Genomic DNA, 26,761 nt, shown 5'->3' with positions numbered 1-26,761 from the left:
TACTTATATTCTGCAAACTATGTGGGATGAGCAACAAAAAGGGTAATGTACTGTCTTATCCGAGAGGAGCTCGAACTCACTTTTTTGGGAACCTCGAGATTCGTACATCGCGTACAAGGTCACGGGAGGAGTAGTGCTCAAATTACAGGTATTTTTTTGTTTGTTTATAGTTCGTGTGACGACAATAAGTAGATAACAATACGGCAATGACCCTGCACGCGCACATAGCTAAACATAAATAAAAATTTTGGTTTTTTGTTTTTCAACTTGCGCATTGTCGCGTACGTTATGTCCTTATCAATAAGCAAACGACACAATCTCGAGTAATCCGCAAACACATACATTTGAGCAAGGTAATTTCGTAAATCTTATTAGTCTTGGGATGCAAAGAAGAAAAAAAAAAAAAAAAATCACCAAAGGCATAAAGTAGAGGTAAAAATTAATTTCAAATTATTAATCACAATTACATGACCTATTGATAAATCGAGTAAGCTATACTTACTACAATGTAGGTAGAGCAGCAAGCGAGAGTGAAATTGGCAAGTGCATACAAGTATATGTGTACGTACGTATATACATGACAATGGAGGAACAGCAAAAGTTGGAGTCACCTATTGCAGCTCAGCTGAGAGCTCGGCTCTCCTCCGCGGGACCCCCACCTACGCTTCGGTATATTTATATTGTAACACAGGGTACAGTAGGCACCGGAGCGGCAGCGGCGGCTACAGCAGGTGGTGGAACAAGCAGCTCGGAGCAGGGGCCCGTCGCTCGGCTCCTGCAGTCCCGCGAGAGGCTCTCCCGAGTCCCCAACGACGATCACCCGCCACACATATCGCGGCTCCGTTCGTGCGTTCGCTCTTCTATTACAGGCTGTACCGCGGTAATACAGAGTGGAGGCGTGTACTGCAGCTAGCGCAGCAACCTGGAGCCCTCGTGGGAGAGCCCACGGCTAACCGCCACTCGATGTGAGGCACTGGTGACGGGCTAGAGCAGAGGAGAGCCGGAGGATCCCTCCCCCTTCGGGATGACGATCTCGTACGCGAGCGAAGTGCCGAACGGCTCTTCCTTCGGCTGCTTCTGGAGGATCCTGATCAAGTGAGTACTCGGCACGTCGCTCATTAACTATGCAATTAAACGCCCTGCCGATGCCGAACTTTTTTTTTATTTCCCGCGAAATTTCGGTCGCATACGATATAGATTGGTGTGCGGCGACAACGAGCGAAATCGGCCCCCAACGTTCTACATCTTTTGCCGCGCCGACAATGGTAACGGGAAACTGGGCCCCATATATATACATATAATAATACACACACACACACACACCTGTACAATAAAACGAGGTACATTTATATACACACACCAACAACGTTTCGGAGCCACATTTATTGTATAGTGCAGGACACGAAAAGAGAGACACTCTCTCTCTCTCTCTCTCTCTGCCATGCGCTCGGCTCGTTGTTGTCACCTTTTCGTGTATACATACATGTATATTTAACTGTTGGACAGTTGGACGAGGCACCAGTGGACATTTCGCACGCAGTGCAAACGAACGCGAGTAATACAATATAGAGGATATCTTACGTAGGTACGTGCTGCGCGCTCGGGGCAGTGGCTTCCGATCAAAGTCAACTGCATCGCCAAGGGGGGGGGGGATGACAGGTCTCGGTTGTTATCATATCGGCTACAACAGCTGTGTGCGGGTGTGCAGCGGGCAGGACATCTTTCCCAAAGGTACATTTCTCCCATCCCCCGACAGAGTCGAGGCTCCTTCCTTGTAATATGTGACCCGCAAAGACTATATCTGCATGTATATCTGGTGTATATATAAGCACGTCAGCTGGTCTTTGTGTGTATAAGGTGCCTTGCATTATACCCCGCACGAAACCAGAACCAGTTTTCTCCAACAACCGCGGCACGTTCGGCTTTTCTGCCGTTGTTGCTGCTGCAAGCAAAAGGCTCTCTTTTTCTCTTCTTTCGGGTTATAAGCTTGTAATCCCATCTCCTCTCTTCATTTCACGAAGGTCTTCGGTTTTTTCGGCTATTTTTACCTCGATTTTTACTCGTGACTCGTCCTCGGGGGAATCCCCGTGCGAACGATTTTTGCCTTTTGTCTTCGCCCCCCTTTCGAGAAATCGATGTCGATCGCGCGCGCCGATCTTTGCCGATTTTCACAGGTTGACGCACGTGCTATACGACGGAAGACGAGTCGATCAATCCAGGACCATCAAAAGCGCAGTGTGGCGCACGTGCGAGAGCAAAAAAAAAAGAAATAAAGAAAAAAGATGGCGACGCACGTGGGGGCGGAGGGGGGGGTCTCGGGCCTAGGCGCGTGCACGGGTTGCGATACCGTATATTATAGCCGCCTGTCGCTGTAGCCGCGGCTGTCGGGTTGTGCAACGGCATTATGCGCTGATTCGTAACTTTCGAGCGCGTGCACCTCTCGCGACTCTCGGCTTCTGAGCTAAGCTGCGCGACAGAGCTGACGAGCCTTGAACCGCGTGCCTGTTGCCGATTTTTTTTTGTTTTGTTTTTTTGTTGTTGTTGTAGCTAATACCTGTCTCCGCGAGAACAAAGTAGCGACCGATCGATCGATCGAAGAACGCATGGTGTGTGAAACGTAATCGGGGTAATGCGAGCGTTCAATAGATCGGTAACTGATCGCTTCGGCCGTATCATCGCATGGACAATTGAAAGACACGCGTCTGACTTTATGTACAGTATCATTTGTACTATTGTGTACACGATTATATATAATATATCCCCTCAAAGTTATAGAGTGACATAATTTGCATGCCGATCGGTACGCGTGAATCATTGCAAGAAAATACATGTATACGTGTACGTGCCAGTTGCAGCTACGGATGGAGAGTTATTTGAATGCAAAGCAAAGACTTTCGACAATTATGTCCGTCACCCGCTGCCTATTACGTTGTTCCTTCGGATAGAACGTGCGTTTGACGCTGCAGAGCGCAAAAAAGGAAGATAACAAAAAAAATAGCTGCAGTCATCCCGCGTAAACAATAGAAGAAGGAGCGAAACGTCTCGGCAGCAGCGGTGGAAAGAGAATTTCATTTTTCCGCGGCGGAGGCTGAAATTATGCAACACATCCTTCATCGTCATTCATTAAAAGAGAAGAAAAAAAAATATATATTTACGACCGCTTGGCAGCGCGTAGCAGTCGGTAAATCATAATTACCGCAAATGAATTTCATCAGTTGTACTTACACATCCTATTGCCTTACATAGATATTTATACGGTGCAGGTATAACATTGAACTATAAACACGCGATTCCCATAAAAAATTACTGCGAAATACTTTGTATGAAAATTAGAAAAAAAAAAAAAAAAAAACAAAGTCACAGGTACGATGCTCTTGTGGATGTGTAAAGATCGAAGCATCCGATTAATTGTTGAATGTATGAAACGAGCGTTTTACTCGTCTATGAAAATTGAATTAGGTAATAGGCATATGCAATTTCCTTTCATTTTAATGTACAGAGGTGTTTATAAATTTTCAGCACCGCCATGAATTTCACGGTAATTTTTCTTGAGAACCTAAGTGCGTTTATACACGTCGGAAGGTCGGCTTATAGCTCACATGGAGCGCAAATATAAGACCGGACTTGCGCATTGCACTGGCATTCAATTGACTGGCGGTGCCGCGGCGATAAGTCGCACATGTGTGTGTATCAACATTCGTACGACACTCGGAGCTATACGTACTGCGGTTCAAGTAGAAATAAAAGCTCGCGACGTCACGCGCTTGCTCGAAAAATGCCGACCATCGTGGCTTCGACTCGCGTCCCATCCGACGTCAAGCGCGCACACGTTGAAAAAAAATCTTAACGCGTAAGTATGGGAGCTTCTGTCGAAAATTTCGCCCGTCAATGTTTTTTTTCCTTCGCGAATTTCAATGCCACATACATACTATTGTTTATTGGGTGTACCGATGAAATACGTACAGCTCGTGCGGAATCTCGAGCAAGTGGAAAAATGCAACGTACCTTAGCGATTCGCACACGTAATCTTTCGCGTAACCCGCAGTGCTCTTATAAATAAAAAAAAATAAAAAAAAAAAAATCGCGATGACGGAGTTTGACAAGTAAAAGTAGGCAAGTATAGTACACGTGTTCAACGCTGCACCGAGAAAAAGAATCAGTCCCAACGAGAACAAAAAACTCGTCTCGGCCGCTTGGCGTTTTCTTTTTGCCGTGTATACAATTAAACCCAAGCTGAAAGCCTTTACACTTGTAGTTTCCACGGGAAAAGAAGCAAATGAATCGAAACTCTCTCGGGTGAAAAAACGATGGGACAAAAGGAGCCCAAAGTCGTAAAACCCAACCGGGAGGGCCCGGTAATGGTCGCAATCGCCGATAGCGGGCAAAATCGACACTCTCTGGCGATAACGATAATCAAAGCCGGCGATGCACACCGCGTGGAGAGAGGGAAAAAAAGACCGCGAAGCTGGCTATTTATAAGCTCGTACGGCAAAACGAGCATAATCCGGCTTCGACGGCGCCGATGCAGCGTCAGCTGATGATGGCACGCCTTTAGAGTATGCACTTATTTATACATCGAACCATAATAAAGCACCGGCCCCGCTGTGTATAGAAGGGGCAGGTGTGCATTGCGGGGAGCATATCATTGGAGTCGATTAAATACATAGAAGAGGAAAAGAAAGAAAAGAGCACCGGAACACGAGCAATTAGCGACGCGGCGCATATAAATGCACCGAGCGTGTGTGTATGTATATTTATATATGCCTACGAGATCCCCGGTAAAAGTGTACGACTTTCACACGAGCGCGCGGTAAGATCGATCGGCCGGACGGCGCCGGGTCCGATGACTTTCTTGCGGGGGGAGGAGCGTGTATAATGTGACGCGGATCTCCGCCTCTAAATGGGGGCTCGAGTTGTAATGTGCATCGAGTAAAAGACGGAAGCTGCGAGACCATGGCGTTCTATTAATAGAAGCGGGTATACACCAACGAGCGCCAGAGGCTCCAGGAATAGAAAATAATGTCTCGGTTACGGCTCTCGAAGGAGTATATCGGTCCGCGGAAACGCGAGCGCCTATGTATAATATACGCGTTATAATTGCGGGGAAATAAGTGTATACGTACATGTCGCAAGCATATCTGCCCGCCGTCGACCTCAAAAGTATATTATATACGTGGCGCCGTAGCGCCAATTATTTCGAAGGTGCCGTCGTCGCCGCCGCTAGCTTTCTTCTGCTCGTCCTTTTTCTCTCTCTCTCTCTCGGATTGCAGCTCTCCCTCGTTGATGATGATGCTGGTGCTCTTCTTTTTCTCTCTCTGTGTACGGGTAATAAGCGCGGCTCGAGGAGATGACTTGGAATTACCGCGGCGCATATCGCGCTCTCTCGCGTGACGAAAATAGAAATTCGCTCGCCTAAGCTATGCGTTATCCTTTTCGTTTTTTTTTTTTTTTTTTTTTTTTTTTGTCATTCTCCCCTTTTACTGTATACACAGATGCCATTTTATCCACAGCCGCTCCAGAGGTTGTACAGCCATTATTATATCGTCATCGGTACTTACTTCCTTTGAGCTAACTGTATCGGTCATGTCGCTCTGTACTGTGTGCATGGTACACGGGTAGAAAAGTTGTACCTTTTTTTATTTTTCGATGACGCCTCAACGTCTCTCAAATATAGTCATTGAGTTAAATTTTTTTTTTTTTTTCATTAGAATAAATGAACTCTCGTATGGATATATACTGCACATGGCGTTATCATTTGATTTTTACCAAAGGTATAAACAATTGTTATTGTAAAATTTCAAGTTTATCTGCTTATTGATTTTTTTCCAACAAATCAAAAATGGTCATTACTATGCAATTAAAGAGAATCAAACGAGGAGGTATAGATTTTCCTTTGACGATGGATATATATTTAATTACACGAGAAATGATCGAACCGATGACGAAACGAGTGCTGCGCGCCGTCAAAATATTGTATGCCCACTTCTCGGTTACCTCGTTTCCAAGCTCTCGATGATGTGGATAATTATATACTCATCTCTCTCTCTCTCATCCGTAGTCCGATCGCTTTAAATAAATGAAAACAATTTTCAATTAAAAATCCATCAGCAGTGAAGGCGCACATCCGAGGCCTCGTCCTGTGTAATTTCTCAACGGTGGACACTCGAAAAAAAAACCCGCAAAAATACAATGTCCATCATCGCTGACTTGTACGTCACACGAAAATTGCTTCCTCCTTTCGACCCATCAATCTCGCAAAAACGACTAGTCCGACGACCATCGCACCCCCCGTAGACCTTGGACATCCACGCACCCGTGCACGACACAAGGACCCTGCACCATCGATTCCTGCCTCACAAGCGCGACCATAATAATTATACAATCTCTTCAGAAAAAAAAAAAAAAAAAAATCGAGAGCAGTCACGGCCGCGAAACTTCCTCGCGCCCTTCGATTTGGCTTCCTGCATACTCTGCAAGACGCGAATTCGCACTCCGATGTTTTTCATCCATGATTTATGTCGCGTCGTCGATCGATCAGAAATGCTTTAGGCCAAGTTCTTCTTTTTTTTTCTTCCTTGCGGCCCCGGTACGCCTCTGTTTTGTTGTTGTTTGCATATATGTACCTAAAATGTAGTTGTTTTTTTTTTTCCTACCATCGCTGCCAACTGTCTCTAATCTCAATTTAGACTGAGCTCAAGTGGTTTTTTTCTGTTTAATGTACGACTGTTGTGATGTTTGGACTTGACATTTTTGTTCTTTGCCATTTCGTAATTACGTTGTCACAGCAGTTCATACATAACACGTAAGCCATACTTTTATGGACGTTTTACATCCAACTTGGATAAATAAACTTAAAACTTTTTATCCGTGTTCCAACATTTTTTTTTTTTTTTCTTTTTTGCGATTACAACCGTCTCTTTTTGTCTTTACGCGTTGGCACATCTTCGGCTCGGAGCGGCTACTTAGTCACGATTATTTTCCGCTTAAATCAGAAAACCCGATACACACGCTCGATGTGACATAACGCGCACGCCGCAGAGTAGCACAGGTATTAATTTCATCCTCGGCGCTGATTACCCGCTTTCAATCGAGCGTACGGTTTAAGCATATCATGATCATCATCGTCGCGTCAAACGCATTTTCCAAAAAGCCCCTCGAAAAAGCTCCCCGCGATCGATGGGGCAAAGGAGTAACAAACGCGTAGCCGACCCCGCGAAGCGGAACCGTTACGCAACATTTCGTTGCTTCGCGCGCGGGCGACCTTGCCCGCAGGATGCGCTGAAATTATCTTGCGCGCTATAATGCACCTGTATACACATGCAGGCGCAAAACCGATCCGATCGGCACACCACACTTTACCTCCTCTCGGTTGCGTGCCGCAGTCGCATCTTCCTCCTCCTCCTCTTCCTCTCTACTTCTTGATTCTCCGTGTATATAAATATTACACTCGTATACTATAAAATGGAAGATAAAGAAATCGCTTGATTGTTTTCAAACGAGGAGCACTTATATACTTATACAGTAACGCGCAATAATTGTCGCCTCTCGATTCGTTAAACTGCCCTGTCTGTACCGCGGGGTTTGATCATCGTGTCAAATGCGGTGGATTTTTCGTTTTATTCATTTGTAGTCACCCAGGATGCGATGGTATGGTAAAATCACAGCTGTTGGAGTTTTACTCGAGAGAGAGAGAGAGAGAGATCGGCACTGTGCGAGACGCACCTCGTCGGGGGGATCGAAAAAGCGCAGAGTCGCGCGGTCGCAGACGCCGGAAGGCGCTTCGCGATAAATCAGCCGAGTACGGTATATACCCACCGACGAGAGCTCGGCAAATCCATCACCGGGGATTCGTCTTTGTCGAAGAATGGGAGGGCCGATGTATTTGTCCGAGAGGCATTCCGCCGATCGACGGACGCGCGCGCCACTGCGTGTGCTCTTGACAGTCGGAAGAGGATCCTCGGCCCGTTAAGGCCGGTCGTTGGCCTTGGCGTGTCTCTTTGTGCCTGGCGCAGTCGCCTTGGCAATTTTATTCCTTGCCGATCTCTTTGAAAAGCTCTCGCGCCTCCTCTGAAACTGACGGATAATATCGTCTTGGGTGCCCCCTACTGACTCGGGTATGTATTTACGTCCGATTGATCGGGGCAAAGGGACGAATGCGAAAACATCGCGAGGTAACTGTCACGGTTAACGTGGTGGCAGAGTCGAGCGAATAAACAAACAAACAAAAAAATAACCAGCCGAGGCATACACTTTTTGTTTGCTCAATCTCAAGTAGGTACTCGCAGGAGTCTTTCACATCGGCCGGTCCGACTCTGATCGGTATCGAGTTTATGATGTTGGTCCCTTTTTTTATCGGTACCACGATCGCGGCAGCGTTTAATCATGCACGCACGTACGTATAAAATATTAGTACGTACAGTTGCACGCGTGCATCAAGGCCCGATTGGAAACGTGTCGCTATATATAACGACGCATATATATCGTAGGTATATATATTATAACATACGTCGCGTGTACGTACAAATTGATCGGTATGCGTGCAAGTCCTGTCTAATAAGATGTATAATCTCTGGGGGATCGACAGGGACGACGCTCCGTGCGAATTTCAATCGTGGCGAACACGCAGCCGATCGCACGCGGGGACCTACACAAGACTCTTGTCCTGTCTAGACGCTGATGCAACTGCTGCTCTTGTCAATTGGGCTTTTTGACATAGGCAGCAGGACACGTGCCGCGCATGTGTAATCGTACGTGTACACCATACACGCAGTGGAACCGATAAGCCTCGACTGGTCATCGGGGAGGCCAACGATGTAAGGTCCTCCTCGAAGGAGTCGATCGGAAAAAAAATCGACAGCCGAATACAATGAATCGCATCGGAGGAAGCCTGCACCGTTTTATATATAGATCATTGGAGCATCGGGAAGGAGAGGCTGCACGGACAAGAAGAACCAGGTCACTGTACTACACATGCACTCCTTCCGATGCACCTATACGTACGTGTAATATGTCCCTTTACGGGTGTCGCGCGTAGTTCCGTTACGCGTATCTATATATAATCTACTTTATATATATACACGCATTAAAGTAGGTACGCGCACTTGTCGCGCTATATTTTGTGTGACTTTGTGTTACGTCACGCGCTAACGATGCCAGATTTTGTGCTGCGTACACCCATATGTAACACATATATACGTGAACTGACGTGTTCGATTTGGTTTTTTCTTTTGTTTTTCCTTCAGTTGCGACGTAATACATGTACCTATCCCGATACACAGTTTGCGTGCACGTCAAATGTTTGCGCTTCGCAAGTGTAATACTAATTAACAAGTGTAGAAAGTACAGCAAGGTGATTGACATGGATTCTATTGTCGGGCGCCTGCACATGATTTGCATAGGTCCTCGCTGTAACTTGTTTTCCATATACTATTTGTGTGTGGACATGATTAATTTGGGAATTTTTCTCGCAAACAAGACAACAACAAAAAAAGGCATCCAAGACACACACACGCGTGGGTCCGTCTGCAGGGACGATACGATTACTTTCGAGCGAATCGAGAGGGAGCACTGACCCCTATAAGTATCTCTCGAGAGCACGTCCCTGTGTTTTTTGCTCAATGAGAAAAAAAAAAAAAAAAAGGAAAAGGAAAAAAAAGACCGCCACGGGGATCGAGCGGTGGGTACTCTTGCTATTTTCGCGGTGTAAGGTCATTTCCTTCCATCTTCGGACTTTTATCGTCGAACAGCAATAATGATCATAATAACAATGGACCAATGCCGTATCCCTCCCACCAAAAGTCGAGTTTTAATTTTTATGTCCATGCGACGTATACATAAAAGAGCGTATTATGGTATACGTACAATGTTCGCGGGCACACGCCTTTCACCGCTGTTATACAGACAATGTACTCTGGTTTTCTCCGCGTATAAGCCACGGATCTGTACACTGATTACCGATACGTGACATCGAGATCAAACAGTAAAATGGCCACTTGGATATATTGCGCCAATGCATCACGCGTGTAGGGGACCTTATTGATTTTTCCAATTAAGAGCGCGTCGCTACAGTATAAATCACTCTCGTATTTTGTCGACTATATATAAGTACATTATAACGGATTCCGCATATTGTCCTGTCCTTTCTTCCGTATGTATGTATATATATATATGTCGAGTGGCGAGTCGATCACCTCCTTGCGGGTGCTAATTGTGCGCTAAATGCAACAGCAAATTGACATACAATGAAACGTGCATGCCGGTGCAACGTACGAGTTCTGGTGCATTGTGCATAGTCAACCGAGAGAAACCGCACGAGTATGACATATTTGTATTTATATAAATATAATGTGCACTCCGCACGTGATGCCGCGTTGTAATACGCAAATTCAGTTATGTGGAAGCACATGAAGTTACAACCGACCGACCAATTGTCCAATGATTATGGTTTTTGTCCCGAGGTTATAAAATGTTTGCTCGATTAAACGTAACGTGTAGGGTACAGCTGGCGATTAGATCGATATTTCACCTAAACGTATGGTTTGTTAAGGCGAACAGGAGAGTGTGTATACGCATTGAAAATCGAAGCGATCGAGATCCCGAGGAAACTGGCGATGGATGGATGGATGGAGTATATAATATATATACACTCGATGATCGAATGATCCGAAGAATAATCATATCCCATCAACTGCATGTGGATGGTAAGAGCAGTATATGTAGTTGAGCTTCAGATGTGGACAAACGGGTGCGCATGAATAAATCATGGCACGCGTCCGTACGTATTACTCGCGTCCACTTGCATCAACGGTGGTAGTACATGTATAAATATATTGGAATGAATACATATTGAGTCAGATATATACATGCGACAGAGTGCCGATGTTGGAGAAAAAGAGCCGTAAAAGTTACGGTCGGTCCCCTAAAGTCCATCGGTACAGTACAGGCATAGAGCGTATAGTAGTTGTTACGAGTAGGTGAGTGTTAAGTTGTATATATATATAGGTGCACGGCGCAAACGACTCACCCGAACGGAAGTCGTCAATCCCTCCGGCTATACGTATATACACATATATTCCATACAGCTCCGCGCAAATAGTCGGTGGTACGAAACTGCCGCAACTGCACTCCATAGAGGAGGGTACGAGCACCATTTGCAGAGAGGCTACCTACTCTGCGGAAACACGCGAGTGGCCGGTGATGCTTGTTGTAACCACTAACCATAGAGATACGTGGTATAGGAGCTATGGGCCTTGACCGATGCCAATGGACCGTTACCCAGCTTATGTGGGTAATATATATATATAGTTGGTGTATAGGTACTTTTCATCATCCATCACCTCTTTTCTTTTTTTTTTTTTCCTCCTTTTTGGTTGGTCTCGGTATTTGGTAGGGTATAACAGCTGGAAACCTCTCCATAAAGATTTGACCGTCCATCAGCTAATGATTCAACAAAATTTTCTTTCCGCCAAGCTCGGAAATGATCATGGTCGTGTACCCACTAAAACATATTACGTATGAGCATTATATAAAAATTGCAAGATCAATACTTGGAGCGAGCAAGACGTCAATGTAGAAATGTTTCCCATGCGGCAGGGCAAACAAAGCTGGAAACAATAATGACTATACCCACGTGGGATATTGCAAGGCACGTCTTTTGGGTCTTCCTTTTGTCGTAAATGTATTTGTGGCTTTTGACATTTGTGACGCATACATCTATGCAATCGACATCAAAATGTTTTCTTGCTTTACTTGAATCGTACGCTAAAACAAAACAAACTGACCATTCTTCAGTTAGGCGAAAAAAAAAATGTCCCGACCCAGCCAAACCATCATACGCTTCCCTAATGGATCTCCAAGTTTTTACCGAAGAGTCCTCGTGCAGCGATCCGATGGTGCATATTATATGGTTGTCGCGTGCTGTGATCGAGAGATTTTTCAGCTACGGAGCACCTGATGCCGAAAAAACCAAAGTTACAATGGGCATTAATGGAAATCCGATGGATCAACGGGGCACGATCGCCACGTGGGATGCTGCCGTGCGCGTCATCCGGTATGTGACGGGCATTTGTCGCCGGCGAGGATTACTTGTAGTATCGTCCCGATGCGTCTACTTTTTGCACCGGCCCCTGCAGTGCTTTATACATTTGCTCGGGTACCTAATGGCTTCTTAAGCTCTTTCCCGCTTCCTCTCTTTCAATTTATATATACGACGACCTTTTTTCCCTCGTTACTACCGTGACGTACGATTTTGTTTTGACTCCAGCGCTCGGAATGTCGAAGTATTTTTATTGAACTTGTCCATCATACGATTCAAGTTTTCCTTCCATCCGAGAACTGAACTGACAAAAGTACCATTTCCTCGCCCTTCTCCTTTGGGCTTATTGAATACGTAATGTCCATGTATTTCATTGTATGCTTATGAGGATTGATCACCTGTTCCCTGCACCTCAGCGGTGCCTTCATTCGCCCCACTGACATAAAATCAACGACGACTCCCATCACTCCCCATATACCTGCACGCGTACACAGCACATCCGACGTTACGAGGCTGTGTAATTTTCCGCTTTCATCAACAGGTTTTTCTTTCTTTTTTTTCGTTCCTTCGGTCAAATTTATATAGCTAAAAATCAACACGAGAGCCACTGCAATTATCAGCGCGTGTATTATCCAAAACACCTTTAAATCAAGGATAAATCGAGGGAGGTATCTCGAGTAATATCTCACCAACTCGCTCGTTCGTCACAAAAGCCTCGTCTTCTTCTGGGCCCGGATGATTATTTCCAATGTAATGAGCCGCCATTGCGTCACTCGATTATTATCCAGCTAAATAGCCGTTCCTCCCCACCTGTACAATACATCATGTGCTCTTTCGCGGAAATCATCTTCTCTATGTACTTAATAATTAACTCCTTACCAGCGGCGCCATTTGACTGTATCGCGCGTAACATCTGACGCTCGTCGAATAACTTGCAACCTCGCGTGAGAATGTATTTTATCTGTGTGATTTTTTTTTTTTTTTCACTCCCTCCGATGCTGCGATTGGCATCTCTCGATGCTTGAACCTATGATTTTTGGCGTTATTTGTCACGCGTGGTCAGCTCCGATGGCTTTCTTCGCAGTATATACCTACACGCCTATTATGACGTTACGTCTTCAGAATCGAACGTCCGTCCATTCGTGTAAATCTCCAACAAACATGCGCAGCACCGTATGATATAATCCGTTCGCATATCGCTGAAATGATATTTTATATCATGGTACAAACTGACTCGTGTATATATATATACTTATATCCCGAAAAAATCAAAAATCAATCCAAAGCACGAACTGTTTTTTCTCCTCCTCGCACGCTGTTACGAGAGTATCATGTATACCTACGCAATCACGTGTATGTGGATACATACCAACATCCGTGACGCAATGCTAGGCGTAATTTTTCTTATTCCAAGTACAGGCTTCGATAACTTTCTTTTTTTATTTATTTCCTAATCCGTGCGAACTTATACCTATACAAACCTGCAGAAGAGCCATTTTTGGAAAGATATAGAGAGGGAGCTCATCCCCCAAGAGAAAATAATTAATCCAGTGCAAACTTTCGCGCTGTACAGCTGAATAGCAATATAAAAATATACCTAATGCACCTTAGAAAATTATTCTAATAGCGAACCATACAAAGCAGCGTATGTAACCCTAAATGTATCTTATGCTTGATAATGTGCGCGTTCGCGCTTTAATCTCGACTCGGCTGCGGTGTCGTTTGTGCAGCCGTACCTATACTGCATAGGTGTTGGGTTACCAACGGCGCGGGCGTCGGATTCCCATCACGATTCGCGAGCGCGTGCGTGTGTAATGTGCCTCTGTTCCGTCCCATCACGGGGTAATGTAAATTGCGCTAAATCGGACGCAAACAATTGCAAGCGCGCACGCGAGCTATACATCATTGGACGAGCCTCTCGTACACTTTGCTTTCCTGCATTTGATTTTTTTCGCCACGCACGATTTGCTTTGCGGTCTTTATCGTGAAAAATTAACAAAACGGGTAAAGTCGAATGGATTAGATACTATTTATTAAAACCAAGCGAAAAAAGCGTAATTATTGTCATCATTCGCTTCCATTGCGTCTTTGCCCACTCTACAGATTGGCGATAATGAGTTTACAACGGCCAGGTATACGTGTATACCCGTGATATAACTGGCATAAACAATCACCGATGTTATTACGTGTGCGTAGATATATATTATCCAAGTGTTCGATCAATAATCGCAAAAGAAGAAAAAAAAAAAAAAAAATGCCTTACCGCGGCAAATGGCAAGTTTTATTCTCGGTCTTTCCAAGTTCAATGTCTAAGCAGCGAGTTATATTTCTTTCGTGGAAAACAATTTTTATTGCCTCGCCATAAATAATACTTATTAATTATTATGTTTGAACGATACGCAACGGGGACGTCTCTAACTATCATTTCCGAGTAAACGTGTTATATATAGATAGCTAATGTGCAAAGTATATGTGTATACATGTACTTTTTATTTATATGTTTATTCCATCGTTTTTCAGGTGGAAAGGATCCGTGTACAAGCTAATCTGGCGGGAGCTCCTGGTGTACCTCTTGGCCTACTACATCATCAACTTCATCTACCGATATGCGCTCAACGAGGAGCAACAAAAGTACGTGCACATGCATCCGTAATTGCGCGACGTAATAATATTATAATAGGTATATAGCTGAATTGCGAGGCAAGTGAGAAACAGAAAGATAGATCCATGGCTCCGTATATATCTCTCGTGTACGTGTAGTCGGGAAGAAAGAGAAATCATTTCTAATTAATCTGCTAATTTCTACCCACAGGTATACGTACATGGTAGCACCGCAAAGCCTCTTAACGATCTTTTTTTTTTTTTTTTTTTTTCCTGCCGTCGTTTGGATCGAGAGGCCCCGATTAGATCTCTAATGTGCGGCTTTAATGCTTGTGGTACATTTTATCGCCGTCGCGCCTTTTCATCTCGACTTGTTGTACTTGTGTATACTCTCTTTCTTGACGGGCATCATGGAGTCGATTAATTTTTAATTTATATCTCACGGATATTAATTGGATTTTACGATCAAGCGAAGAATTGTGTAAGTATACTTTTTGACCGACACTTGAGTTTCGTCGTTACAGTATATATGTAGGTACATAATTATACTTTTGATGAACTACAAGATAAATGTATTGGCATAGAGATGATTCGTGAATGAATATAAAATCTGGAGAAGCTCTCGCTGTTGTTTCGTACAACAACCAACAGAGCCCTTAAAATTAATTACCTTGTGCCTATGAAACATAATATTATATTTTTAAGATAAATGATCCTCGTTGATGTTTTTAAAACACACACGTTGCAGGGTGTTCGAAAGGATTCGGTACTACTTCGGCAACTCGAGCGAGTCGATACCCATGTCTTTCGTGCTGGGCTTTTACGTGAGTCTGGTCGTCAAGAGGTGGTGGGAGCAGTACAAGCTCTTACCTTGGCCCGACAATCTTGCCCTTTTCATCAGCGCTGCGATACCAGGAAACGTAAGTGTTTTTCTCTCCCCCAATATCAATCAATTAGGCTGTGGGCGGCAAATTATAATTTTTTGCGAGCAAACAACCATGTAGGCACCGAGTGCAAGTACATGCCTATACTTTTACGTCAAAGTTAAAAAAACACTCTTGTTTGCTCTAGTGTGTTTGTACAAGTGATGCATAAATGTCGGAGAGCGCAGAAAATAAAAAAAAAATAAAAAAGATAACAGCGTCAACAACACAAAAACAACGTGAATCCTATAAATCACGAACGCGAGGCGAAACGGCAGCCTTGACCGATAGATAAATAAATCTATATATACACACACGCACGCTAAGTATGTATTTTCATTATAAAAGGCAATTTTTTTTTTTTTTTTTTTTTTCACGGCGCACGTATATATACTTAGTTTTGTCCGCTTCCGTCTTTTTTTCGCGCGGCACTTTTGTTTTAAAGCACATTCCTCTTCGTGCAATTAACCAACGCACTTTTGCCGCTATATAAGAAAAGTTACAAACCACATGTGTACCAACAAACGCGATAATTGACGCTACCTTGTCGAATCGTCAGCTGCCACTGTTACTCTATATATTTATTATTGCCATATACATGTAACACCACCTACGCACGTATATATAGATCATACGTACGCGTATACAAATGATTTTTGCCGCTCATTATTGCTAATGAATCACCATGACACCTTTTACGCGCGCGTTAGCGCGGTGTCATTAACCCGCGGATAATATAGATGCGCTCTCGCGATAGCCTCCACCGGTCTATATAATGCTTTACATTTTCGTTTCTCTCTCTCTCTCTCATCTTTTAACCTTTTATTTTTATTATTTTTTTTTTTTTTAACGTTTCTGTTAAGTAATTGGAGTATATTCGAAACCTCGACACACATTGCCCACAGCATTGTTATGTAGCATGTAGGTACAATACCCCAGCTGGACGAGCTATTATGTGTGTATAATAACAGGTGGCTCTCTTTCGAGGATACACGCGCGTGTGTGCCAATCACTCGACGATGAACCAAATAAAAAGATGCGTTGTTATTCCACGAAGGCAGTGTGAAAACAAACATGATTGAAATTACTGTTTTTTTTTTTTTTTTCCCAGGACGAGCGAGGCCGACTGATGCGTCGGAACATCGTGCGCTACGCAGTTTTGGCCTACGTGATAACGCTGCAGAGGATCTCGCTGCGCGTCAAGAGGCGCTTCCCGACCCTCCAGCACATCGTCGACGTAGGTCAGTACACCTGGACTCTCATTCGCACGTACAATATTAGATGGTGGCCGATATATGTATACGATAGGATGTATCGCAGAGTCGAAAAAACTAAAAGTTTAATCGCCCCACGTAAAAATTTTTACGTTTGGCCAAACTTTCGCCAAAGTTCGTGTGGTCAACGTTTGGCCAAACTGTGGCCAAGCTTGGGCAATGAGAAAATCCCAAACTTGGATTTTCGTTGGAATATTTTACTCAAGTTTAGCTAATGTTCTTCCAAACGTCTAAAAAATATTAATTTGTTGCGTCAGGATATTAGTTGGTCTGCATTATATGACTTACGAGAAATATTGAATAAAATATATTCCAACTAAAATCCAAGTTTGGGATTTTCTCATTGCCCAAGCTTGGCCAAACGTTGACCACATGAACTTTGGCGAAGTTTTGGCCAAACGTAAAAACTTTTACGCGGGCGAGCCTTGGGGGGAGAAAGAACGCGCGTATACTTATATATTATGGTACAAGTTGCCTACCGGCTAGCTCATAGGTGGTAATTTTAGAGCCACGCGCGGGCACCTCTCGATCTCGCTGCACATTAGGTACGCCCACTCTACTGATCCCATTATTAATACGTGCATGGGATAAAAGAGAAAAGGGCCGAGTTTCCTCGCGTCGTTTTCCCACCTGATGATTCTTGCGCATAATGGTACCTATAATATAGCGATTCGGCATCCAAGGGGGCGGAGGACCGTAAGAGCAGCTTCGCGAGTGAAACTCGAAAATAGTTGCGTTGGAGGCGCGTGCCCGATCCGATGCTACACCGTACACTTTTGATTGCTCGTTTTATTTGCGGCCCACGGCTGTACACTGTCTCGAATATCACGTATACTTGTACGAGAGAGTTTTAATGCGAATGTCCGCTGACTTTGCCCCTCGGCGGTGGAATTGCATTTTTCCATTTTCTCGCGCACAGTATCGCTGGCCATCGGTTTCATGGCGGGGGGGGAAAAAAAAGAGAGAGAGAGAGAGAGAGTATCTCCAAAAATAACAGTACACGCGGTGGAGCGGTGAATGGCCGAGCATCGAGAGTCCTGCATCCTCCTGACATCTCGATCTGTTCTCCGCAAAGTGGCACCTTCAGCCGCTAACTATACAAAATTTAAAGGCTGCTCTAACGAAAAAAAGAAAAAATTTGGCGTGCAGAGGTGCATACGTAACGAAAGGTGTAGGTATCGTACATAGCTAAGGCGTAATAGGTGACGGAGTTCTCGCGATCGAGCACTGTATAATACATACACGCGTGTAAGTGTCTACACCCCGATACCGAGAATTAGCTAGTCGTGCATGTACACACAATGGGTTGGAACAAAGGACGCGAGAGTGGAATTTCCCGCTGCCAAAGGCCGGAATTTCTTCTGCTCCGAGAAATCGCGGGGATCGCATAAATATACATGCCTATACATAGGCCGTGTGTATACGCATTGGCAAATCGGACGGAGAAGCGCATCAGAAGTGAAAAAGGCAGTTGGAGCTTCCAATTACGCGCCGATGTTTCCTAATCAGGGCGGTTTCTCCGATCGGTATGCGTCGACTGTTTGCACCTGCAGCTGTTGGTCCGTGACTTTTTTTTTCTTCTTTTCCTCAAGAATCTTATTCCTCTCGGGAATAAATCGTCCGTCCCCGAGTGAATATTTTCGCCACAGGTACTTATATACATATATATATGTACGCGGCTCCGCGGAACCCGAAATTCCAGCTGGTTCAAGTTCACGGCTTTTGAATGCAGTGCTCTTCGATACGCGCGCGTTAAAGAATTCAAGGAGTGTCTCCGGTGTCGAAAACGCGACGATTCGCCAAACGTATACGTTTTATATATGTGTATACATACTCGATGCAGCGAGTCACTTGTCAAGTGTTCATATATGTATGCATGTATATATTGTGCCCGCCCACTTTCACTGTACGGTCACACGCGTGCTTTTGTATGTATATACCGATCTTTCGCGCTGGGTGTGAAATTATTGTTCCCGAGGTATCAAAGGATTTTTCACTCAAATCGGCTCGTTTTGTATACACTCGCACCCCATTTTTTTTTTTTACTTCATAGGAAAATTCCATCCCTTTGTTTTTTTCACGATTAGATTATTTCCAAAACGTGCGACCTACTTTTCATGAAAACGGGACTGTAAGCACATAGTATGTAAACGAAAGGAAAGGAAAAAAAAATGTAAGAAATCGGATGGACAAGCCCGACACCGACAACAGGGTTCTTTGTTCACCTTGGGTTTGTTCAACTTCCATCGAGCAACGAAGCTTATGGAAGCCCAGCTGGAAAAAAGAAACGAGCAAAAAAAGGGACAAGCGCCCCGGGGCGAGGGCCAAACAGCGCGCAACAGGTTGAATTTTCTCGGACGAGAGGGCAAACAGAGGGGGAGAAAATCTCGCGGTGACGGTCGAGCGCACGATCGGGTTATCGCCGCTTCAAGCGCATCGCGTTGTAATAGAAACAAGAGGAGCGAAGAATCCTCGCACGCGCTGGCTCTCGAAAACTCGTTTACCCCCCCATCACATTATATGGCACTGTGAACGAGAGATGCTGCGCTTGCATGTACAGTGCGCGATGCAGCAGGGAAAAGGTGGAAGGAACGACGTATTTTTCTCGATTTTTTTTTTTTTTTTTTTTTTTCTTCTTCTTCCTCTTTCTTTCTTCCTTTCCCTCGTCGTGTTTCCTCTCCTTTTATATTGTGTGTGCGCCACGACGGCGGCCTTGCCGGTCGAGCAAGGATCCAAGCGTTTGTTGACCTTGCCCCGAAGCCTCGGCTCTCCAGAGACACACTCGCGCGCTTCTACCCATATGCTTATAATTGCAAGTAACAGATACACGCGCTAATTTTTCTCAAACCCCCCCCCCTCCCCCGCGTAACGAGAGCTAAATTTGTTTTACACCAATCTTTTCTTTATAATTCGTGTATATTTTCTATAGCCCGAACTCGTAAATATATCGTGAATAAATACATCGCACCTATTAATGCTTTTATAGTGTTGGTGTAGGGGTCACGCGAGCTGTAGGTGCCATTTTGCGCGAATCGTATGAATAAAAATTATATCCATCTATAGGTACATTGAATGGAGCTATCAGCGTATAAATTATTTATTTTCGCTCAAAATGGGGCAGCCGCAACCGGTTGCTACACGCTTATATATAGTTTGTCCATAAAAACTACGACGATCGTAGCGGCTTTGTAATTTTCGTTTGATAGTACGTTTTTTCTTCTTCTCCTAAGTATATACATCCCGTCAATCGTTTTAAAATGGCTCTGCGGGTTTATGGTAAAATTATACTTTAGAATTTATTGACAGAGTAAATAAATATATTCGTGTAGTATAAACATTAAAAGTGTTGTTTTTGTCATACTGTGATGTACTTCAACACTGATTATTTTATCAGATTTCAATTTAACAAGGCTTGCTTTATTTGTTGAACGACTCTTCATCATACACTTTTTTTTTCACACATTTTTGTATGAAATTATTTCTATACTAAGATTTTCATCAACTTACGGAACCACCATGACAAAGAGCACCCTTTTGACCAATCGTTCTCATTTTGGGCAGCGTTACCATGTAATAAACGCACGAAAGGCGAGTCTCAAACTAAAAAAGGAATCGCGGAAATGGCATTCAATGCAAATGGAAAAAATATTCATGAGGCATCGTGCTTTCCTCGGCAATAAAGTTAATAACTTTGTGCCTCAGCGCGTGTGCGCGTCAATTAATAATTTACGATTCCATTTTGATATACGTGTATTTTATACTATTAATAGATTCCAATCGTGAGTAAACAACTCAGTTTTCATACAAGCACCTATGTGGAGAAAAAAAAAAAGGAATTTCAAAAGTTTTTTATTGAATCTACTGACGAGCGTTCGAAGAAATGTTGCAAAAGAAATAAGTAAACAAAAGTTAAGTTTTTTTCTTTCACTTGGTGATGATCAAACAACCAAAGTACTCATGAAAACTTGTAGGGCAATAAGATCACTCGTAGTACCGTCTACCTGTGAAATAAACTCAAACTGCCGGGGTTGAATAATTTTTGGAAACTCGACAGGCCTCATGATGGAGTCGGAAAAGAAGATATTCGAAATGATGAACAAAAAGGCGGCCATGTCCAAGTACTGGATGCCCCTCGTCTGGGCGACCAACATAATCAACAGGGCGAGAAAGGAGCAGCTGATAACGAGCGACCACGTGGTCCAGACCCTTCTGGTCGAGCTCAGTGACATACGCAAAAGGCTGGGCGGACTTATCGGCTACGACACCGTCTGCGTGCCTCTCGTTTACACGCAGGTGAGATTCTATGTTTTTTTTTCCCCCTCTTCTTTTACTCATTCATACATTCGTCCATTGTGTATTTATTGTTGCGGCTATTTTTTTTTTCTTCCTTTTTTCGGGAGAAAAAAAAAGTTGCTTTTTGAGCCATTATCTTTTTTAACGCTAGGATTCATATGGTTCGTGGAACACGTGCGAGCATAAGTATGAGAAATACGTAAAAATAATCAGAGTGAAGAGTTTGTGGGTTTACTGTCGGAACGATTGACTCACGCGAGCTGGAACGATCATTCATTGTTGCATGACATATGTATACAGCTGCGGGCGCACGTGTAATGGGCAAGATAAGCGAGGCCTCAACTTTTTTTTCTCAACAATTTCTTTGTCACTTTGATTATTTCCCAATCGCCTTTTTTTTTTTTTCTTTTTTTCTAGCAACCGATAATTTTTGAGCTGTGCTCGTACACTATATTGCATGTAAAACCGGGTTATTGGGTTAAGGTCGGCCACGCCGAATTGGTCGAAAAATTTTATCACCAAACGAGAACGTACACAACCCGTCGACTCGAGACATCCCCACACCTGTACAAACATCGAGTGCTTCGCGCTTGAATTATTCACCCACGAGGTGCAACCATTCGATAAAACGTGTAAATAAAAAGTGCTACGATTTCGGTAGTCGTCGCTGCTCCGAAGCTATACTATCGTTGAAAATTACACGCTCTCGGATTGCCGATGAGAATTCCCGAACCATCGAATCACGTGCCTGTACTGTGAAAGAAGATGTTGAAATTTTTTCATCTTCAATATTTTCTCAGCAGAATCGGGAGTGACTCACACTGCTTGTAGTTTGCATGAGCAATTAAAAGAGAATCGGAGAGGATCGAAATTAATAAAAGCAATAAAAATGATCGGTATCGAGCACGATTTTACGGGATACCATGCGTGTATACTTACGTGGCTTTATTTTCCTTTGCGATCGACCAAGAGCCCGAGGGAGTCGGCGTATTGATTTGTTTTCTTTTTAACGCTATTGTTTTTCGGAAAAAAGCCTTGACTTTTTACACACGGGCGATGCAACAACAGCCGGTAGCCAGATCGAATTCAAAGATACACTGAGACTCTCACGTGTGTTTATACGTGTTATATCCGCGAAGCGAATTACTTTTACGTAATACCCGTTGCACAATGAATGGCATTTCTTTAAAAAAAAAATATACGGTACCTATACTTCACTCATCAAAGTGTAGTAATGTAAAAAAACCGCACACTCTGCGTTATTCAACTGTTTTTTTTTTTTTTTTTTTTTTCTACTACACACTCAATTGAAAAGGAAAAAAAAAAAAAAAAAAATTCCACGTGTATGGAACAAAACCCACTGATTCTACAACATCCGCGATGGTGTACGCGCGTATTGTGCTTTCAGGTGGTCACACTATCCCTGTACGCTTACTTTTTATCTGCTCTCCTGGGCCGACAGTTCATATACCAGAGCGAGGCGGGCTCTGGATTCAGCGGCAAATACGAGGTCCCGGACATGTACTTCCCGTTCTTCACCACTTTGCAGGTATACTATGTGCCCACTGTCCAATTTAATTATGTAAAACCGTGCCTTGGAGGTAATACAATATCGTAAGACGCTTCGTTCGTTCGATTGCAGTTTTGTTTTTACGTCGGCTGGCTGAAAGTAGCCGAAGTCTTGATCAACCCATTTGGCGAGGACGACGACGACATCGAGCTCAACTGGCTGATAGACCGTCACATAAAGGTATAACCAACCATCTCGTCACTTAGAAAAGGAAGAAAAAAAGAAAATTATCTGGTTGAATTCATTCAAACTAACGCGTATTGACGTCTCCAGGCGGCGTACATGATAGTCGACGAGATGCACGAGGAGCACCCGGAGCTGCTCAAGGACCAGTACTGGGACGAGGTGGTGCCCAAGGATCTGCCGTACACGGTCGCGAGTACCAATTACAGGAGGGAGGAGCCAAAGGGCTCGGCCGAGTACTACAAGGTCAAGGAGAGCGACGCCCTTTACGCCAACGTCACCCTTGGTATGAACGACCCATCGCACAACGGGCACCGCGGCAAGTCCGGCCACATGCAGGACGACGTCTACGCCGACTACGTGAGTATCGTTGCACGTCACTTACAAGTGCGACGATCTTTTTTTTTTTTTTTTCCCTCCCTAATCAACGGCATAAAAAATACCAGGAGAGCGTCGACACGCCGCTGGTGGAGAGGCGAAAGAACTGGCTGCAGCGCCAGATAACGCGAATGGGCTCGGTGCGCAGCAGCACGACGACCTACAGCAGCGGTGGCTTTTTCTCGCGAAATCGGCACAACAGCGTATACAGTAGCCCGGAGACGGGCCAGGCGGGCAACGGGATGCCCCTGCAGGGCGGCCAGAACAATCCGAGCTTCAAGATCTCCCTCTACGACCGGCTGAGGCGCAAGAGCATCCAGAGCCAGAGGATGGCCGGTAGGCAGCAGGTCGTCGCCCAGACTAAGCTCAACTCCGTGCCGATATCCTTGAAAAATCGGCCCCGCATTCCGACCCCGGACGTCACGAAGGAGGTGGTCGACAGGGAACAACGGCTCGCCCTCTCGGCGAGCAACGCCGTCAGCATCGGGGCCGGCGTCGTCGGCGTTATCCCGCCTGTCACTCAGACTCCTTACCAGCACAGCGGACCAGGGCACTCCATACACGACGTTCCCGTGCTTCAGGTCGTGGTCGGTGGCAACGGGACCACCGGCTTGGTCCTCTCGCCCATCCAAGGTAGGTTACCAACTAACCCGCAGTTCGGTTGGTTGCTTAAAAAGAGAAAATGTACATAATAGGCACACGAATTACAGAGAAAACAGAGGGTACCCCGGTGTTGAGGCCGGCGGCGGCTCACCTGGCCCAGGCGGTACTGCCGCAGAGTCTCAAGGCAACGAACTTTGTCACGACGCCGGTCGCACTGCCGGTCACCATGGGCCAACTGACGAGGTTCGTCTCGGGTATCACGACAACAGCCTCCCCTACGACCCATTCGGGGATGATGGTTGCGAGGAACGTGGGAGCGCCGAGCAGTTCGATCGAGGTGCCCCAGGCCACTCTTACGGAACTCAGTAGCAACGGCAGCGGCGCCGAGGACGATAGCACGGCCAGCACGAGCATCGCGACCAGCCAACACGACGACGGTAAGGTCGACGACGACAGTGGCTTCAAGCGCAAGTCACCGATACTCATGGACCCGGAGAAGCTCGACGCCGTCGTCAACTTTTCTCACCACCAGCACGACCAAAACGATTGGGTAAGAGGAGAAGACCTTTTGAGCTGAGAGGAATAAACGAAGCCGAGCAACTAATCGGCCATACGCTTATTCCAGAACTACCTGGTGCAAGCGAGCGAGCAGAGGGCGGCGCGGTCCGAGCCCAAGGGCAGGCGTTCCACGTCCCTGCCCGGGCCCCCAGCCACCGTGAGTAGCTTGCAGGTGCGCGAGGACCGGAGCAACTCGCTGCCACACTCCCTTGGCCCGACTCAGCAACATATCGGCAGAGCAGTGCCGGCGAGACCCGACAGTCTCGCGGTCGAGAGGCTGCGCTCGCTTCAACCGGCGGTGGGCTCCTCGCAGCCAAACAGCCCAGCGAGGCCGAGGAGTGGAAGCTTCGACCAGACGGCCAACAACAATAACAACGACAAGGTCACCCCCGACGAGGTGCTCAGGAAGATCAGCTTCCACGGCAATCCCAGCAATAGTCCGACTTCCAGCCTCCCGCCACCGATTACCCCCAGCAAGCGCAGCGAGGTCTACGTCTGACGGTTTCTATTTGCCTGGTGTTAGTGCCTCGTTGTTATGCGACCCCTCAGTTTTTCCACATGCAGCTGTGTGCTGAAAGTTTGCGGCGCGTGCATCGGAACTATAATGCTTATGTTACTAAATTTTAAAGTTTAGTTACACGCGTTGTCCACTTTTCCGTAATTTTTTTTTTTTTTTTGTACTTTACTACGGTTTATTTGTATATACAGCCAACGAGGTAGGAGCGTCCTACACGGAAAATTGTTGAATCGTAGTTGAAGAATTTATTGGTGTTTCTTTTTTCCCTCACAAATGGCATACATACACAGTCATCGAAATCGTTAGATCTTTAGATGTTTTACTCGATAAGTCGTAAGATATCTAACTTTCAGTGAATTAAAAATAAAGAATACACCGTCAATCGATCGTTTAAGTTAGTAAAATATGTACAGTGTTTTTGATAATCAGTGATGCAAGTTGGTACATCGAAAAAAAAAGAAAAAAAAAAAAAAAAAAAATACCGTTTTAAACCTACTTCTTCAAGTTATATACCGTCCTATACTTGTGATGTTTTAGTACTATTATCTTATGAAGACACTAATGTTTAAAGTTACTTCAATTGATAGGAGTATATATTATTATGAAAACAATGATAATTCCACTTTTACACTGTTTCGTTACAATAAATATAGGTAGTTAGGTAAATTTAAGGTGACGTTGAGCGCGTTTTTGTATTGTATAGTATCAACGAGTGTCGCAATTAGAAAAGTAATAGAACCTACCTAACGTGCCTTTATGTAAATAAAATTGGTATTATACGCTAATAACGAGCGAGATGTCGTTGCCATAATTACACAAGGTTTCTCGCTCGCCATGGATACTTATGTGTATGATAGTGCCGAATTTTTTTTATACTCGTTGATTCAGCCGAGATTACAGTTATGGTTTCATTACACTGATACGAAAAATGATGTAACGGATGCGTGCAATTTATATATGAGGCCATAATCGCCATACTCATTTGTTTGTCGTGTAATGTTAAGGTACGAGACGACATGGAGTTTTTCTTCACGGAGCGATTTATTCATGTATACTTTTATAAGAGAGAAAAACTATGCAGTCTGGCTACGATTGTTGAGTTTATAAATAAGCAACGGTTAACGAAATGTTAAGTTTAATATCAATATATAGAATATAATAAAATATTGCATCTATTTACGAAAAATGTGTAGATATTGTTAATTATATCAATTGCAACTAGGTTAGCGTTGCAGATGTAAAATAAAATTATTAATTGACTATTTCACATTTTGTGTTGTAATTAACCTATACTTTCAACAATAACGTATTCTTGTTGCCATAGTTCAATAAATAGAAAATGTTATAATTATCAATTTTTAAATATCTATGATTTTTTATGTTTAAATTATTTTTAGAAAATGTTAAAAATGTATATAAATAAAAAATATTTGGGCATATTTAAATTGATTCACACGTATTTTGTTACCTTTTGCTATGTAGAAGTTATGAAGGAGGATGAACATGAAGATGACTATGATAAATTTCTTCCCCATTTTATAAATTTTCTATGTATGTAGCTCACTTGTTAAAACCTCTGTTACAAGAAATACATATAAAAAATAAATAAAATACGAAGCAAATGTAGAAAATTAAATTTGGTTTTTGAATGAATTATTGAAAGTACAATTATTCCTTTCATGGGATTGAATATGTAATATAGTTTATTTTTCTTAACTCTTAGTAAAACTTAAGAGAGGTATTAAATGCATAAAACTTTTTTTCTTATAAAACATGTTTGTCATTCACATATAGTACACACATACCTTAATTGCACACTTTTTTTCA

General features: G+C 44.1%; 1 protein-coding gene across 1 annotated transcript; it reads left to right on the top strand.

Moving 5' to 3' along the window:
• Positions 1 to 743: 743 nt before the first annotated feature.
• Positions 744 to 25,397, top strand: Best2 (bestrophin family protein). The gene is made up of 11 exons (XM_014354205.2): positions 744 to 1,095; positions 14,555 to 14,665; positions 15,384 to 15,555; positions 16,670 to 16,799; positions 20,887 to 21,125; positions 22,534 to 22,674; positions 22,768 to 22,875; positions 22,969 to 23,238; positions 23,325 to 23,889; positions 23,967 to 24,409; positions 24,485 to 25,397. Exons 1-11 carry the CDS (start codon positions 1,025 to 1,027, stop codon positions 24,914 to 24,916), a joined length of 2,682 nt encoding a protein of 893 aa, XP_014209691.2. The 5' UTR covers positions 744 to 1,024; the 3' UTR covers positions 24,917 to 25,397.
• The last annotated feature ends 1,364 nt before the right edge of the window (positions 25,398 to 26,761 follow it).

This window comes from Copidosoma floridanum, unplaced genomic scaffold, assembly GCF_036245765.1.
Source record: "Copidosoma floridanum isolate Cflo_tuat_1 unplaced genomic scaffold, Cflo_Japanese_pri ptg000006l, whole genome shotgun sequence".
Lineage (NCBI taxonomy): Eukaryota > Metazoa > Arthropoda > Insecta > Hymenoptera > Encyrtidae > Copidosoma > Copidosoma floridanum.
Note: the sequence above shows the minus strand (reverse complement) of the source record. Positions and strands in the feature narration are given on the sequence as shown.

What these genes read in the sequence shown, in the direction of transcription:
- Best2 (XM_014354205.2), top strand. Translation starts at nt 1,025, where the DNA reads ATGACGATCTCGTACGCGAGCGAAGTGCCGAACGGCTCTTCCTTCGGC. An exon ending in CTCAACGAGGAGCAACAAAA is followed by an intron (nt 14,666 to 15,383) that starts GTACGTGCACAT and finishes CACACGTTGCAG; the next exon opens with GGTGTTCGAAAGGATTCGGT. An exon ending in GCGCTGCGATACCAGGAAAC is followed by an intron (nt 15,556 to 16,669) that starts GTAAGTGTTTTT and finishes TTTTTTTCCCAG; the next exon opens with GACGAGCGAGGCCGACTGAT.